The 18,623-nt window shown below is 40.6% G+C and overlaps 1 protein-coding gene across 5 annotated transcripts in view; it reads left to right on the top strand.

Moving 5' to 3' along the window:
* The window catches only part of CNTNAP2 (contactin associated protein 2), a 1,219,341-nt gene that overhangs the window by 730,559 nt on the left and 470,159 nt on the right, over window positions 1-18,623 (top strand). For all 5 annotated transcript variants that reach the window (XM_030007829.1, XM_030007830.1, XM_030007834.1 and 2 more), the window contains one exon: window positions 7,462-7,633. In XM_030007829.1, the coding sequence (XP_029863689.1) occupies window positions 7,462-7,633 (172 nt within the window). The remainder of the gene's footprint in view (window positions 1-7,461; window positions 7,634-18,623) is intronic.

Below are 18,623 nucleotides of genomic sequence, written 5' to 3'. Positions count from 1 at the left end.
CCGTAGTTAAAGGTGAGATATACCTCAGGGCCCATTGCAGTTCATTTCAAACAACTGAGCTGGTACATCACCTTGCAACCTGAAAGCCTGGGTTACAACCACACTATTTTCCAACACTAACTGGAAGGCCCAAATATATTTGAATCCTTTGAATTCTGTGGCCAGCCATTGGGAAAAGTGTCTCAAAATAGTTCTTCTAAAGAAGTACACTGTTGTTCACATGAAGGTCCACAGCAATGCAAGAGAAGTACTGAATCAACCAAGCTGGTAAAAAGAGATTATTATACTGTAGTCTTATCCTTCCCTTGTTACTGTCGGTAATTTACCTGTGCGCTCTTAAAGATAGTCTACCTTGCCCCTGTTTCTGCTTTTGTCAGTGCCTTTGTAACTGTATTTCCTCTACTTTTTTCTAGGCTGTCATCCTAGCCATTTAATATCTTGTAAAATGGTATTTGTGCAAGTTGCCTTGTGGCTTGAAGATTGTTCACAGCTAGTTGCTCAGCTGTTATCATCTGAGTATCTTTTGGGCTTTTTCTTACCTAGGTTGTTGCATTGTCTGCCTGTTTCTTTCCTTGATGACCAACTTATAAACAATACCAGTATAATTACATGTTCAGATAACCTATTACTCTGTACATAAGCTATATCTATGGCTAGGTCACATAACCCTAGAATTGCTACATCTAAATCTCAGGTGTGCTCCAGGAAGAATTTCTCTGGCATGTGGTAAAGAAGAACTGTAGTAGTGTATTGGTATTCTTCATACCTCAGGTAGAGAGGTCCTAGAAGCTACTTCTTAAAGAATTCAATCCCATCGAGAACTGGTAGGTACCGAAGCCGTGTCAATACACTGAAGGGAAATCTAAGTGAGGGTTAAGAAATGGTAGTATAGAGAGACTGAAAAATCTCAATGCTTTTCCAGAACTGGCTTCAATTAATAAGCAGACAGCTGGTGATAAAATATTTTTAGAGAATAGAATCTGGCTGAAGACCAGATTTCCAGAGGAGACAAAACAAATCAGGAGTCACACCATTGGTAGAAAATGCTGTCAATTCTTGTGAGATCTGGTTACACTTTTTCATCATAATATGAATGACATGTACAGAGAAGATTCTGCGAAGTCCACTGGAGACTTCACTAATGCTAGCTGTTTTAACTACATGGTGCATGTGTGCCCCAGGAGCGCTAGAAGTACAACATCCTCTTCTTCTAAGCTCTAGCATTAGTAAAGTGTGCTTTTCTTTCTGTATATAGACACATTTGGATTTTTAGGTTAGTAATATGCATTTGTTGGGGTAGAATGCAGTAGCTTGCAGTCAACCTCTGTGTTTCTATAAATCAAGGAAACATAGAATCATAGAATGGTTTGGGTTGGAACGGACCATAAAGATCATCTAGTTCCAACCCCTCTGCCATGGGCAGGGACACCTTCCACTACACCAGGTTGCTCAAAGCCCCATCCAACCTGGCCTTGAACACTGCCAGGGAGGGGGCATCCATAAGTTCTCTGGGCAACCTGTTCCAGTAACTCACCACCCTCACAGTGAAGAACTTCTTCCTTACATCTAATCTAAGTCTACCCTCTTTCAGTTTAAAGCCATTACCCCTTGTCCTATCACTACATGCCCATGTAAAAAGTCCCTCTTCAGCTTTCTTGTAGGTCCCCTTTAGGTACTGGAAGAATGCTCTAAGGTCTCCCTCGAGTCTTCTCTTCTCCAGGCTGAACAACCCCAACTCTCTTGGACTGTCTTCATAGGAGAGGTGCTCCAGCCCCCTGATCATCTTCGTGGCCCTCCTCTGGACTTGCTCCAACAGGTCCATGTCCTGAAACAATGAAGGCAAAAAAAGAGATTAATTTATTAGAAAATGCCTCATTCAAGAAGTTGGTGACTTTCTCTGCAAACGCACACAGAAAAATCGTAGTTCCCATTCTGGTTGCCTTTCTGCACTCCATTGAGCTGGGAGACCCTGAAGTCATGTTTATTTTCAGAACAGTTCATACAGTTGCTAGATGTGGGATCCAAATGTCTTGGCAAACCCCAACCGTAGTCCTCATATTCCCTAATACAGAATTATGACTGGAGTTAACAGGCATGACTGTGTTCAAACCTCCAGTACTGGTCCTGTATTCCTTCAAATTCTTAGAAAGTGTGTGCTTTTTTGAGCATTTCTGTACCTTTACAGAGATGCAGTGAAATGAAAAAAATATTCCATTTTAACTCGCACTGTTCATCCCTTCTGCAGTTTGTTTACTTTAGTTTATTTCATGCTCTTGGAGCAGGAATCTTCTAGTTTTCCAGAGATATTGCCTGTGTTCCACTTCACACTAAGGGCCCCATTCTGGTCTGACTGAAACAAACATAAAAATACTACAGTGAATTTGGGTAGGTAGGTGTATTGAGCTTTTCTTTTAGTGTCTTTTGGTGTTTATTAACATGAAACACCAGCTATGTCTTCAATCTAAGTTCATTGCTATGCACTGAAATTGAGTTTTGTTCTGTGGATTCGGAATAACATCTTTTAACTCTGTATGATATGTATAGAAAATTTGAAGATTACTTGACCCTTGAACGATACTGTGCTTCTATTTGCCCTGACAAATAAAGAATTTTGTGTCCTTCCTCTCATTCTGCATAGCAGTGATCCAGGATGTATACTTGAAATACCATGCAGATAAGAATCACTGTCAGCCTTGAGATCAGTCACTTTTTGTATTGATTACTAGATTTTGCAGGTACCCATGCAACTAGTTGAAGACAATATGGACTACCAGTTAGATATCTAAGATGGTAGTTACTTTTTTTTAAAATGGGGTGTATTTTTTCATTTAAGGAAGTAAAATACTAAGTACCATCTGTATACAAACACCAGCCCATCATTAACTTACAAATAAAACAAAAGGCAAAAATAAAAATATAATGATGAGGTGTTTTCACAAGCTGTGGAGAAAAACTGTCTTCTTGTCACAATGAAATTTGCATTACGTTTCAAAGAAAATCTGAGTGTTTCACATAGAGATACAAAATAATCTCTAATTGTATATTCAGGGTCTAGTATGGTATTTCATTCTTAGGTCAGATCTCAGAAATAAGTAGTGCATCAGATGTTTAATGACATGCTCTGACTGTATGTTCTTCCCTAATTATACCATGAACCTGAATGTATTCTTCCTTCAACTTCCTTTCTTATAATATCTTTGATAGAACCTTACTCAGGTGACTGGAAGAGTGGCATGATAGATCTTGACACTGGAAAAGAAGTACTGTTTTTATTTCATAGGTATTTTATTATACCTATTATACTTTATTATATTTATTTTAATACATTAAAGTGACTTCTAACATAGAAAATAGCATGAATCAAAACTATAGATTTTCTAAATTTTCTTGCAAGTTTGAATTAAGATCAGGAACTGGGTCTAGAATTTTGGCTGTTAGCTGTTTGGTAGGTCAGAAAGAAGTCCTGGAAACAAATTTCCATGAGCTCCAGAAAATTCAGATTCAATCCACGTCTGACCTTTGCAGGATAATCCATCTCTTTGTGGGCTTAAAATGTGAAAAGTAAAATGGTAAGATTCAGATTTTGTATGGAAAAAGTCAGAAAGATGTAGAAATCACAGGATATCGGTGTCTACCTGACTTTAAAGTGCATTTTTAATCATAAGCATGAACATTGTTTTAAACTGTCCAAACTGCATTTTATGTGCATTTTGAAAATGTACATATTTTCTTGTCAGCAAGAAGATCAATACAGTGCTGTCCAAATTGTTCATCCATTATTTAGCCTTTCTAGTGACAGCATTACTATCAGCCTTGATTATAGAACTTCATTTAATTAAAATTTTATTCACTGTAGGAAGGATGAGGAATTGAATCATGTCTCAGTAATGGCAATCTGGAAGGGGAAGGCATTGTTGTATGTATTGAAATAACAACTGCAAGGTAGTAGGTTATTTCCAGGTTTACATTTGAGGCAGAAGCTTTGCCTCAGATGACTTGGACTGGAATTGCCTAAAATGTCCAGGTCCCACCAAAATTAATGGGCGTTAGACTGTACACCTAGTAGTTAAAAAACAATGTAGGTGTTACACACAAGGCTTATCTAGTTGCTTTCCCATGTGCTAAACTCTTTATGTAACAGTATGTTTATTAACTACATTCTGAGGAGTTTGTCTAAGCTATGGCAACAATTTTAAAGCAGAAAAAAAATGGTGTTAGAGAAGGCTGGTTTGTGAGAAGCATATGGTTCAAAAAACCCACCATTCTTCCATTCCCTGTGGATAGTGAATTGTTTTCAGAAATTATGGCTTTGCATAACTATGTGTTATAGTATAGCATGACTGCAATGCCTTGACAGCCAGTCAGCCTCACAGACAATTATGCAAAGTGCTGTACAAGTGCATAAACACCCCTCCTCTTCCAGTTCCTCACATGACTAGGAACAGCAAAGGGAGTAGCAGGAAGACAAGTAAACAGACGTATAAGTGAGCAAATGATAGTCTTCATCCATTGATAGATACAGCAAAATTCAGAATCCCAAACTGACTAATGCTTAGTGTACGCCACTCTCCTGGGTAATAGAGGAAAGCTTGATTTATGTAGTTAGGTTAGGAGTGGCTGCCCCCTCAGCTGCTCCAGCCCATGACTCCTTCCTACCCCAGCCTGGGGACCCAGGGACCTGGGGTCTCTGCCTGGGCTGAGGGACCCAGCTGCTACTTTCCTGTTTTCAGGTTCAACCAGTAGCAAAGCTGAGAATGTGTCCCAGAGACCAATAATAACTGTGTGCTAGTATAGTGTAGGTCAAGACTGATACTTCAGATGCAGTGAAGCTGAGAATCACATACTGAAATGCCTCTGTGGTTAGTTCTCAAATGCTATCAAATGTTGGTAGTAATTTGTTGGAATATATTGCTGAATCTAATCATACATTTGTGGCTTAGTTATTTGGTTCATACTCTTTTTGATGTGAAGAGTGAATTGTGGCTTTAGATTTTGATCTTATTTTTCAGTTAGTGCTTCAAGGATGGTGGATAATCTTTCATTATATTCAGATAAATCCATATAATGTCTTTGGCTTTGCTGGGTTTACATGAATGTTACTAAGAGTTTACCTCAGTGTTGGTAACCTTGATTTTAATATTTAGAACAAAGGAATTGTGGAAGTGCTTTGAACCGGAAAATGATGCACAGGTTTCCTGCACAGCTCTGCTAGTACATTGAAGATCTAAACAACTATGTGCTTGGTGTTAGTTTGGGGTTCTTGCTGAGAAGGAGTTACAGGGTAGTTTCAGTGACAGCTGGAAAAACAGACAATTATACTGAAAGAGAGAACTGTTCAAATTTAATTGGAGAAAGTACCTGATAGGAACGTGCAAATATTGTGCTTGCACCCACCAAACAAAACAGAATTGACTTGCACTTTCTGTCTCTCTGTACTGTTGTCTGTAAAGCCTCAGATGAATCAGTTTAATCAGTCACTGCAAAGAACAAGTTAAAAAAAGTAGGAGGCAGGTTTCTGAAAGCCCTGTCCTCTTTTCATCAGATAAGTCACTAGCCAATGCACATGCTGGGAAGAGAATATAAATCTTGTCCCTACAACTTAACTTTTCTGGCAGTCCAAAATAACAATTCCCACAGTCTAGGATTAGCACAATTTTGGTGGGAGACAGTTGATCTGATGAGGTTATTATGCACTAGTTAGGCAATTGGGGGATCCCTAGGAGTTTTTCCTTCTCCATCAGATGTGTATTAGTGTGAGGGAGTTATTTATCTTTCTCATAGCAGTTTATGGCTCCCGGCGATAGTGTCACAATTTTGCTCCAAAGGTGATATGACCTCAAGACAAACCTTTGCCCAATTTCTTAAAATATCTGTCAGAGCTAACTGTTAGCATGGTCACTGCTTAATTACTATAACATCCCTGATTCTGTGGTGCCACCAGTGAACTCTGAAGTGAGTGCTTACAGAAGTGAGTCAGGGAAATTTGGAGCTACCAGCAGTAATTTTAGCTGATGGGCAAGCCTGTTTTAGAAAATTTAAAAAAACATTACCGGTCATATGAATGTTCTGGCAAAGCCCTTCAGGTAAAATGGGTCTTAATTGTAATTTGGGGAAGACTTATGTGTATCTGGGTTTTTTTAGTAACAGGTGCCACATGAAGTAGGATCTGTCCTCAAGCCCCAGTTGCTTGTTTCTGCCCTCTATTCATTGCCCTCTCTTTTAGCCAATCCAACTATTTGTGTGGCACACAATAAACTGTATTCAGGAACAGAATTTAAAATTACGTTCATTCCTTTTTCCTACTGCTGCTCAAACAATACTGGTTTGATAATCTGTTACTCTTCTGTCTCCACAAATAGCTGTTTCCATGCTATTGAAGAAGGCAGTAAGGCATTGGGGATTGGGAAGTTGGACAGGAAAGTGGGAGAAGGAATGGGAACTGTATAAACTGTCTTAGCTACCAAAACAAATGTGTGTGATTTTTTTACCCTTGTCAATCAAGAACTGTGTGGCTAGTCACCTCCCTAGCTGAAATCTGCAAAATTATTATGCATTTTTCAGATTTTTTACCTTCTTTACCATTAAACTGTTGTTAGCCCCCCTCTCTTCCTTCCTGCTGTCATCTTAAACAGATTCTGTCTAAATTATTTTCTTGATGCTTTTTCAGGGAGTTCATTGTTAAAGGTTTATAAGTAGTGAATGAGGCTCTCCACTGTCTTATCGAGGACATTTTTCTCAAGTAAATTGAGACATTCACTTCTGAAGGGCATTCAGTTAAACAATTACATGCAAGCATCCTCTGTCTCCCTGCCTTTTAGCCTGAGTCAAGACACTAATTCATTCTCATCTCTTCCAAACCACCTTCAGAAAGACAGGCAAATGAATGTATTCAGAGCAAAAATGAAAATACTACAGAATGTCCTCAGATTCCTCAGAAGTGGGCCAGGAAGTTAGATTTTAGGGCTAGTTTTAAGTTTGCAGAAAGTTTCCAACACAAGTATTCATTGCCTGTGAAGCCTAGTTCTAGAGAAAGCTGAACTGGAAATTCACTTCATGGAATACATGGAATATGTTTTTCTCAGAAAAATCTGAGAAATGCAAATGTGATTCCTAAAATATGGCAAGGAGATGAAGTCTTTTCCTATTCCCTTAATCTCTGTATGAAGAGAGAAGTAATGAGAAACAGCAATAGAGATCTGGGGGAGGAGAAGGGTAGCAGAAGACTTCCATCCTGTAGACAAAAATTAATGAAAGAATCATCATCTGTACGGATTCTTGCAGGTAGTTGCCAATGACTTAAATCAATAACATTGCAATGTAATCTAATAACTGTACAATATTTCCTTCCCACCTTGCCTTTTTCTTCCCCTGTCTAGAAAACATGTATTTTCCTGTGAAAAAATACTGGCTTGAGTAATAGTATATGAAGTTAATAATGCTCTTTATTCTGCTGCTCTACAGGGTTTCCTATACAGATGAATGACTCAGATCACTCGCTATTTCAGCATTCATTTCAAGGATGCATGCAGTTTATTCACGTGGATGATCAGCTGGTGGATTTGCACGCAGTGGAGCAAGGCCAGCTGGGAAGCTTTGCCAATGTCACCATTGACATGTGTGCCATTATAGACAGGTAAGTTGCAGACATCACTGATACTCTGATACGCTGATACATGTCCTGCATATTCTGAAAATGTACAGTGATACAGAAAATGTGGCTCTGACTACCAGTGATCACATCAAGGCAGTCCTACCTTTTTAACAGTGGGAACCATGCTTAGATGATGGAGGTGATGGCTTTAAGTTGTAGATTGTGCAGGGTGCAGTGGAAAGCATATCGCCAGTCTCCCCACTTTCAGGCAGAGGAGGAGGTGAAAAGCTCTTGTAAGTCAAATTCAGTCCACGTGTCAATAATATGGCTGCCTTGAATAGAGAGAACTCTCCCAAAAAGTCACACGTTTTGTATGTTTCTTAGATGACTGTTACAGAGATCTTTTCGCAACTAGAAGTTGTGCTTCCTGGCTTCAGTGCCTTCTGGCTTCACTGAATTCCTCAGAGAACTAAAATAGGTTCACATGCTTGCACAACTGTGCATGGAATAAATGCTCAAACTGTATTAAAATAATGCTTAGTGGTTTGGTTTTTTTTTTCCAAACTGAGAAGAGTAATTCAGAATTATGGCAGGCTTTTGCTGTGAGACCTGCCTTTTCAACCACTTACCTGTGTTAATTTCTGTTGCTCCTGATTAATAGTTTCTTCTTCATTGGCAAAAAAGAAAATACTACGAAAGGCAGGGAAAGAAAGAGCAAGTAGCCCAACTCCTGAATGCAGGCAACTTGGCTTATCATGAAAATTACCTACATATTAAACCCATTGCAAGTCTGCTGAGAAGCTGAAAATGGCTTTTTAGAATTCTGCTTTGAAAGAAGCAAAGATTACAAGGTCATAGAACCCTAGAATAATTCAGGTAACAAGCAACCACTGGAGTTCATATGGTCCAAGCCCTACTCAACACAGGGCCAACTTCAAAGCTATGTCAGGTTGCTCAGGGCCATGTCCAGTTGTGTTCTGAGTAACTCCAAGGATGGAGATGCCGCCGGCTGAGTGTCTCTGGATATCATCAGCAGAGATCTGCCTAGTTATGGTAAAGAAATGCATGTGCTTTTAATTTCCTACTGTAAGTTAAGGGAATCTCAGAGATAAATGCTACTGTGAAAAAATGAAATATGGCATACTGCTTTGGTCTTGCAAACTGCCTTCTCTTCCTGAAATGTTGACATCAGTTTGCATGGAAGAAGTTGTGGTGTGTTGACCACGGACAGCAGCCAAACACCCACCCTACCTTTTGCTCACTCCCCTCTCCCGGGATATGGGGAGAAAAATAGAAGGAAGGTGAAAAGACTCGTGGATTAAGACGGCAGTTTAATAAGAATGGCAGTTTAGTAAGAAAAGCAAAAGCACATGCAAGCAAAGCAAAAAGAGGAATTCATTCACTACTTTGCATCAGCAGGCAGATGTCCAGCTGCTTCCTGGGAAGCAGGGGCTCAGCATGTGTGATGGCTGTTTGGGAAGAGAAACTCCAGAACTCTAAACATCTCCCCTTCCTCCTCCATTCCCTGTGTTTTTGTGGCTGAGCGTAACATTGTATAGTATGCTATATTCATATGGTCAGTTTGAGTCAGCTGTCCAGCTGTATCCCCTCCTAACCTCTTGCCCACCCCCATCCTCCTGGCCTTTATGGGAGAGGGTGTGGAGAGAAAGCCTTGATGCTGTGCAAGGCCCATTTAGCAGCAGCCAAGGCAGTGGTGTGTTACCAGCACTGTTTTAGCCACAACTGGGAGGCATGGCACCATATGGGCTGCTATGAAGAAGATTAACTTAGTAACTTCATCCCAGTGAGACCCAGTATGCCATTTTAGTAATGTCAGTGTTCAGGTGCATGCTTTGTGGTGTACCATTGAGTTGTTGTGGTATGTCAGGCCACTTATTGTTGCTTCTCATGGACCTGTTGAAGATTGAAGAGGAAGTGAAGAGTTGCTGTTATAGGGAAGAAGTTTGCTCTGTCTCCTCAAATACAACTGAAATTAGAAAGGCCTCCTGTGGTTAGTATTTGGTAGTTTGAATTGCTTAGTTTTATTTTGATTATTTGTTTTTGGAAATGTAAACTGACTTGGAAGAAAGGATGTGAAGATACATCTAATTAAGTCTCTGCTTTTTCCCCAGTGGATAAATCTGAGCTTATGTGACAGTTTGTATTGATCCCACTTATGCCGGTGTCTATTAGAAATAATTCCATCATCATAGTGAAGTTAATCAGAATTAGGCTTTTGCAATGGGTTACAATGTAATTACAATTAACTTACAATGTAAGTTAATTAGAATCAGAGCTTTACAATGCATTTTTGAAAAATAGGACTTGAAGCTTCCTATATGTCAAGCAGCTTACTTTTGAAAAGAACTTCATATAGAAGTTACTATTTATAAAGTATTTCTTTTTATAACATATAATACTATATATTCAAATATTTCATAATATAATGCCATATGCCTACATGCTATTATATTAAATACCTTTTGCTATATTAAAATATTATTATGCTGTGCATATTTAATGCGTATTATATGAGATTTATTTTATGTAGTTTATATATATAACATTTGTATTAATATTTTAATATAAATAACTGTTTTCTATATGTTTATGTGTATATGTTTTCTTTATATAAGAAAACGTATTCTCCGTCTATTTCTCTCTTCTGCCAACTTGGACCCCGATATCATTCTCATTATATAAATTAAAACTATAAGTCTTATATTTATGCTTTCTAAGCACTGGAAGATTGTGTTGCAAGCAGAGTAACAATTGTATAATCATAGGAAATTAGAATAGTATCCAAAGAATTTTCTTAGGGTTGGTTTTGGGTTTTTTTAAGGATTAAGATGTAATCTAGTTTGCTGTTTTCCTATGATCAAGTTTATTTCTTTGTATTTTAAAACAAACCCTTGAGTAAGAAGTGATAATGCCAAGCCTTAGATCTGACTGGATTTTCATGGCTGTCTTATTAACATCTGCAAATAAGAGTTTTCAAGCACTTCTGTTACAATATGCCACTATATATAACATTTTTTATGTGGCTTTCTTTTAAAGGATCCACATACCATGTGTGCTATATATTAGCTTAATTTCATTTCCTTTGAAATGGGAAGATACTTGTTCCTGTGATACTGGGATCCTCCTGCTTTTTTAAACTTGTTTGGCTCTGAACCATAAAGGCTTCGGTCATCATCAACATGGAAATTGCTTTCATAGCCACACTTCAGTGAAGACCCCCACTGGGCAAAAAGATAAGCTGTCACATTGAATTATTCTTACTGCAGACTTCAGCCATTTGGTTGGGGGAAAAAAGCATGAAGTTGTAAACAGTGGCATTTTTCATCGTTAGCCAGAGTAGATAGTAAAGAGGGGACAGTTTTCTCTATAAGAACATGACAAAAGGTACTGAGGGTGGTGTGTTCTCATGTTGCACCTGCCTTGAGGTAACTGCTTCCAAAGTCCCAGGTTCTGCAAAGCTAAATACCTGCCCCATATGGAAAGAGTTTCTGCATTTTAGTTCCAGTATTTTTTTAAGGCGTTAGAAGAATAGTCATGTTAGAGTATTACACTTGTACTTGGGAGATACAAGTGTTGAACCAGTGCCTTTTTATTTTTAGTCTTCCCCTCCTCACATGAGCATTTTGCTATTGCAAAGACTACAAGCTGAGATCTTATTAAAAGGGACGACCAAAGCTAAGGATCATTCTCTTTTTACCAGTGACCAAATAGTATAAATGCATATAATTTCATGCAGGTATATATATAGTAATTACAGGCAGTTAAAATGCTACTGAGAAAAAATAATCGTCCCTGTTTCTGTATTTTAATTAACTCTGTATTAGCAATGGAAGTTGCATTGTTGTCACAGTGATCAACGTGCTGTGCTGCTTGTTACAGCACAGGTCCCTGTACACCTCCTTTACTTATCATTAACAAACTAACTTGTTGTTGCAGTCCAGATGGTACAGTTGTACTTCAGGATTTTAGCACAGGACATTGAACAGGAATTATTACTCACAACTAATTTATCCCAGCAGTCTCAGAGAATTCTAAAGCTTGCCTGACTTTGTTGTGGCTAGAATTATGGATTTTAGTCACGAAATCACAATGAGGAAATACTAACGTGGTTTCAAAATATAGTGTCCAATCTGTCGTTGTAGATTATGCAAAACATATGCCAATTTTAACAAAAATCTCTGTGTACCATAAGAGGTGAAATGGAAGAATTGGGGAAAAAAATGTAGTACCAAGAATTTTCATGTAGCTGCTTCTAGTGTTTTATGAATATGTAAACTGTGTGACTCCCTCTCTAACATGAGATGAATTAGATGCCAATTTTCGATAATAATTTCACATTAAAGAATTAATGTAAGTAATCAGATATGGGCAGCAGAATCTTTCTGGGTGATTATTGCTCACCTGCTGTGGTGATACACTCTGTACAACAGAGTGCCAGCATTTGGCTTTAATCCCATACAGCCACATTCTCTATACTATGTGATTGCCAATCAAAATTTGAAATAATTCATTTAAATAACAAAACACAGTAAGCATATTGGTGCATGAAAACGGCCACAATGTAACTGCCAGCAAGACAGAATTTCTTTGGAATTAAAAATCATCAGTGCAAATAGTCTTAAAATTCTTCACTTCTGTCTCCTTACATGGACTTTAAGCGTCTGGCCTTCCTCTCTGTTCTCCCCCTCCCTCTGCCAGTTCCGTGGTGAGGCAGACAGCAAGGAATAAGACAGACATCATACTGTAGTACTCTGCATAAGAAGCAGGTGATATACCAATGTCCAGACTGGAAGCAAAACCTAGTTTATCGTTGAGTTGTTCCCAAGACAAATTCACCAAAAGGGAGTAAAATAGGACTGGGGAAGAGCTGAAACCATACCATGACTTCAGCCTGCAGATGTTCCTGGACATATGGCTGGAAGCCACTTCCTACATGTGCCTTCTCCCTCTCCTGTCCCTCTCCTCACTTCTCTTTGGAACCATACAAACTTTTGATGTGGAAATGGAGGTAAAAGCTGCCTTTCAACAAGAGACATTCAACTGTATTTACTTCACAATCCATCTCAGTCCAGAAAGGTGACTTTGTAGACATAGATTATAGCTCAGATGACTGCGACAGTGCTTTTTAATACTGTGGCACTTGTCCCCTGTGTACCAGAGTGTGACAACTGCCATATTACTTAACACAGAGCAGTAGACAGCTAGAAGGTTACAAACTCTACAGAGCTGGCCACAAAATAGGAATGGTTTAATTACCTTTCTCTTCATAGTATATCTTAGTTTTCTGCAATAATTTTTTTTTACTATGAAAGAATCTCCATTCTCTCACATTAAAAAAAAAGGGGAACGCTGAAAAAATAGGGAAAAAGGAGGCTTATGAACTGGTTTTCCCATGTGTTCACAAATTTCCTCCCTTGCACGCAGCTGGAAGAATTTGGATAACTTGCAAAACTTAACAAAGAGTGGGTCCAGTGAGAATTAAAATACATGTTGTTTTAGAGATAAGATACTGATATAATAATAGCTGCTCGACTGAAGATGTCTGTGCAGCACTCTGGTATCCTCAAGAAATTGGCTGGATCTTCCAGCTGTCATTGGTTAGAAGGGAGCTCCTCAAGACAGCAACACAAGTGCAGATTTTTTAAATACACTTTCGGGCCTGCAGGCTAGTCAAGTGAATTGTTATGAGCTTGTTTTATCACTTCAAATCAACCTTACTTAGGGATTTCATGTGTTTTGGTGATGATAATAGCATGGACTTTATAATAAACACTCCTCAGAAAAGTATTTTTCACTTGATTCTTCTTTATCTAAGATCACACTACCCCTTTCTGATCTTGGAAGGGGGACATAATCTTATGTCATTTGGAGCTGTGCCATGTCCTTGAGTTCTACAGTAAAGGAAAATCAAGTTCTTTTCAATGTAACAGTGGTTGTTAAAATACAAAAATGCCCATACTAAGTCATTCTAAAACAATTTAATGTAAGATGCACATGGAAATAATATTTGACATTCATTATGATTCATCTAGTCATAATTCTTTGCAAACAAATAATTAATCAAGTCTGAAATGGACAAAGAAGAGGAAGGGGACAGTTTCTATTGTAAGTAAGGGGGTCATTTCATGCAATGCTTATTGCATTAATTGTGTTAGTAAAGCTAGGCAATACCTTGAGGAGGAAAAAAACAATAGTTTTTTCAGGATTCGTCACCATTGGACTCTGTCTGGAGTTATGTGAGTGGAAATATTACTTGCTTAAATGCTAAAAAGTGTTAATTTACAGAATTTGAAACAGCAGTATGTGCAGGGAACCAACGTGAAGTGGATGTTAAGTGTTCTTTCATGGAAGGGGTGAGAGAAAGAAGATCTTTACTTTCTTTTCTATAGTTTTCAGCAAGGAATGTAATCACCTTAGAGTCTGGATGATGGAGCTTAAAAACTCCAAAAAGAGAAAATGATGCTGATTAGATCATGCAAGCTTCCACAAAAAAAAAGGAAGCACCAAGGGACGGAGTGGGATTGCATGGACAGAAGGTGGAAAATGTGTGAGTTTCCCTGTGTGGAACAGTATGACTGACTAATGACCCAGACTGTAAAATAACTTAATAGTGTAATCAGTAGCTGTTTAAGCAAGTTAGAATAGTTTGAAATGCAGGTGGTTTGAACACTGTTTTATGCTTATGCCTTTGCCAAGGCTTTTTTTTTTTTTTTTTATTTAGTCACTTTAACTTATATTCCTCAGGTTATAATAGTCAATAACATTCTTATGAGACTCTTACAAGCAACTGCGTGGGTTATATATCATCTTGTAGCTGGATGCCTAGACATTTTGAAATCTCCAAAATCCTCAGTTGTTCTTTGTCGTGTATTTAATCCTACATAAACTCCACAGAGAGACAAAAAAAATCTTCTTTCATTTTAACTTTAATAAATATTAATCCATCTTTCTGTTATAAAAAATATATACTACTGAAATAATTTTCTAGAGCATGTGGATTATTTGTTCATTATAAAAACTTGTTCTTGCTAAAAAAAAAGCTAAGACTGTAAACATTTAGGTGTATTTCTGAGGAGGAGTATGTAAAGCAGAGTTCTGGACAACCTGACAACAAATAGAGGAGGTCTCTAGGCTGCAGGGTTGGTTTCTGCCATGGTCTGAGAGAAGAATAACACGACCAGGTTTGTCCTTGGGAGCCGGGTGGCAGAGGAGGTGTCAGGGACACCCAGCAGCTGGCCCAGTGCATGGCCACTAAGGGCAGGGACAGCCCCCTGGGCCTCCTGGGCACAGGGACAGCCCCCGGGGCCAGCACCCCACAGGCCTTCCTCCGAAGGATGCTGGGCGGAGGGGCTGCGCGTGGGGGGCCCCGTCACCCCGGTGTCACAGTGCCACCAGCCGGCAGTGCAGCAGTCACAATGCCCCGGGGCAGTATAAAAGGGGCAGCCTCCCATGCCCCGCTGCCAGAGATGGCCCGGGGACAGCCCGAAGACATCCAAGAGGAAGTCCTTGAGGAGCCGGTGGAATTACTTGGAGGGGGCTGAGGGAGGAAGACCAGAGGAGGCTGGACCAGGCTGCTGAAGTTTAGCTACTACAACACCATCTCCTGGCAGGGCCACGCTCAAAGCCCATCTGATGGATGGAAATCCTTTTCAGCTGGATAGCCATGGCCAGACCAAGGGAATGCCTTCTTGAGGAGCACTGCAGAGCTCACCATCCTCATCACCTGTGGAGCCAGGGGCAGCAGCTGTAAGAAATGGGATGCAGAGACGTCGCCAGGGGTCCCAGTGCTTTGGGGCACCCACTGGTGGCCCAAAGGTGTGGGAAGGATTCTTGCCCCCAAGGTTGATCAGGCTGGGGGCATTTGGCCACTCTCAGAAGCCCCTGAGATGGCTCCAGGTTGAGGGAGAATAGGGCTTGGGCATCTATCTCCTGGGAGGTATGAGCAGCCTGTGGGACGAGGAGGCAGGTCTTGCTCACATGCTCAGGGAATAGCCGATCGCCAGCTCTGGGGTCAGGAAGGAATTTTCCCCCGGGGCAGATTGGCACTGGTCCCCGGGGGTTTTTTGCCTTCCTCTGCAGCATTGAGCATGACCACTTGTCAGGGCTCCTCCAGTCCGTTTTGGCTAGGTTACTGCCTGCTGCTCGTGCACCACAAAGATGATCTCTCGTGCCCTGCAGCTGGAGGGAGGAAGGCTTTTTTTTTCCTCCATGGTGGGCTAGCAACTGTCCCCAGGGGTTTTTTGCCTTCCTCTGCAGCACTGAGCACGGCCCCTTGTCAGGACTCCTCTGGGCCCTTTCGGCTAGGTCCTTGCCTGCTGCTCTTGCACCTCCAAGGCGCCGCTCATGGCCTGGCGCTCTCAGGCTCTCTTGCCTGTTGCAAATCTGTAGCAGGAGCAAGCTCTGCTCTTCCCTTGGCTCCATTTCCCCAGGGGTTCTTGCTTGTGCGAAACAGCCTGTGCTTGGAAGGGCTCCAGGCTTGATGCCCCATCAGGAGCTGCCACTTTCCAGCTCTCCCTGTGTGCAATACAAGCACAGGGGAGGCACAAGAGTGCTTTTCATGCGTCGCTGGCCACGAAGCACAGCGGCGGGGCAAGTTTTGGAAGGCAAAAAGCGTGGTTGTCATCGATGTGTCATAGTTTGGAAAATACCCCAAGGTACCAGACACCTTCTTCTTCTTTTGTGTGTGGTCAGTACCAATGCTCATTCTTCAAGTTCTCACTCTTCAGGAAGCAGATCTGTATTCCTGCTGCTACTTTCTGTGACTTTCCTTTGCCAGGCTACAAGGGATGTTTTTTCAAGCTAAACTGAAGAATGCATCAGCCTGCTCCTGACTACACCTGTGCATTGTGTTAGTGTTTGACAGCATCAACTCTGAAACAGATTCAGAAAAATAAAATAAAATCCTGTTTCCACTTGTAACCTTTGTGGTTTGTGTCCTTGAAAGTGTTTTTGGAGCTGAAAAACCCTGGCAGTTCAGGGAAGTAACAGTCTTATCGCTACTTGACTCATGGGGAGTGCAAGGAATGGAATGGAATGGAATGGGAGTAGAATAGTTGAGTTGGAAGAGACCTGCAGTGACCATCTAGTCCAACTGCCTGACCACTTCAGGGCTGAACAAAAGTTAAGGTATTAAGGGCGTTGTCCAACTGCCTCTTAAACACTGACAGGCATGGGGCATCGACCACATCTCCAGGAAGCCTGTTCCAGAGTTTGACCACCCTCTAGGTAAAGAAATGTTTCCTCATGTCAAGTCCAAACCTCCCCTGACGGACGCAGCTTTGAGCCATTCCCACGCATCCTGGCACTGGGTACCAGGGAGAAGAGATCAGCACCTCCCTCTCCACGTCCCCTCCTCAGGAAGCTGTCGAGAGCAGTGAGGTCACCCCTCAGCCTCCTTCTCTCCAAACTAGACAAACCCCATGTCCTCAGCTGCTCCTCAGAGGACATGCCTTCCAGCCCCTTCACCAGCTTTCTTGCCCTCCTCCGGATGCACTCAAGTACCTTAACACCCTTTTTAAATGGTGGGGCCCAGTTCACGGGATTGCATTCTGGTACTGTGTTCCCCCACGGCACGGGAATGCAATTAGTACAGCTATAGTGAATTATTTCAGGATGTGCTATTTCCACATGCGTTTGCCTTTTGGGGGTCCTTTGCAAAGAGGAACGCATGGTCTTAAAATGCACGGGCTACCAGTTTGTTTTCAAGTATAATTCAAAACATAGTTTTTAGCATCTAAATTCCATGTAATTTGAAATTCTTGCTCCTTAAAGACTGTCTTTTTCCTATAAGCTCTCTGGATAGGGGGCCCTTCTGGCAGGGAATTCATCTCTGCCTCCCTCTGCCTGCTGATGCATCAGATCCACGTTTGGACACATGCAAGGGGCTGTCTTGTCACACCGAGCTTGCATCAAAATGTTGATATTCTTTAACTGAATAGACAGAGTCTGGCAGCTTTCTGCACTCATTGCACCAGTTTTGCAAAGTAATTACCATGTGTGTGCTAGGAGATTGGTTTTCATAGTTTCTTCTATTAATTTAAAAAAAACAAACAATGAATTGTATCTGAATAACATAATCAGTAATTTCAGCAGTATCATCAAGAGCTAACAGTTCTTCCTAGCTGTCTCTAGGTAGTTATCCACAGAAGGAGACTGAATTATCATGCCTGGAAGGAGAAGTGCATGATCGTACATTCGCATTCCATACTCATCATAGGTAATTGTAATCCCTGAGCTGACACAGGAGAGCATCCAGTTGATTCAGAGGCTTTTGAGATTGACTGCCGATCAAACCCGCTTACGCTTCTTTATTCCTAACAACTCCTGCCTGAGTCACCCTCAGGTATGGCTGGAAAACTTTACTTTTTAACCATTGCAGCTTCAAATCTGATGACCTGTTTCAGCCAGCATGGCTGTGAGTCAGTGGATTGCCCAAGCACATGCCTGGAGCTCCACATTAGAGATTTTTATGTTTAGTACTTGAGAGAGGAGGGGTTACTGTCAGAGGCACACACCTACCTACGTTTACTAATCTGGTAGGATTAGTAGGGCAAGGATTTGAAGAAAAGTTGATCAACAGTGACAAACTTTTAAAATCTTATTTAAATAACATTACAAGCTGTTTTGGCAGAACCTCTGATTTTTTTGCTGTCTGCTACCACATCACTGATAGAGGAACAGCTTAATCAAATGGAGTAATCTATAATTTATGAAAGTCATGACCAAAAGCTTTGTGTGGAAATTCGTTTCTTGTTTTCTCTTAAATGCATTAGTTTACTCAGGGGACTTGCTTGAATGTGAAGCTTGTATTACCTTCATGCTTAATTATTATTTTATTCTTATCCTCCTGTGGGGAAGATGTGAGCACTGAGCAAATATTCACAAAGCTCTCCCTTGGACATGAAATTTATGCTCTCACAAGACTAGATGCTAAATATTGACCTGATCCCATAATAACGCTGTTGAAACAGTAACTCCCTGGTTACTCAGCTGTTTTGAAGCCAAGCTGCTT

This window comes from Aquila chrysaetos, chromosome 3 (assembly GCF_900496995.4).
Source record: "Aquila chrysaetos chrysaetos chromosome 3, bAquChr1.4, whole genome shotgun sequence".
In the NCBI taxonomy this organism is placed as follows: domain Eukaryota; kingdom Metazoa; phylum Chordata; class Aves; order Accipitriformes; family Accipitridae; genus Aquila; species Aquila chrysaetos.
Note: the sequence above shows the minus strand (reverse complement) of the source record. Positions and strands in the feature narration are given on the sequence as shown.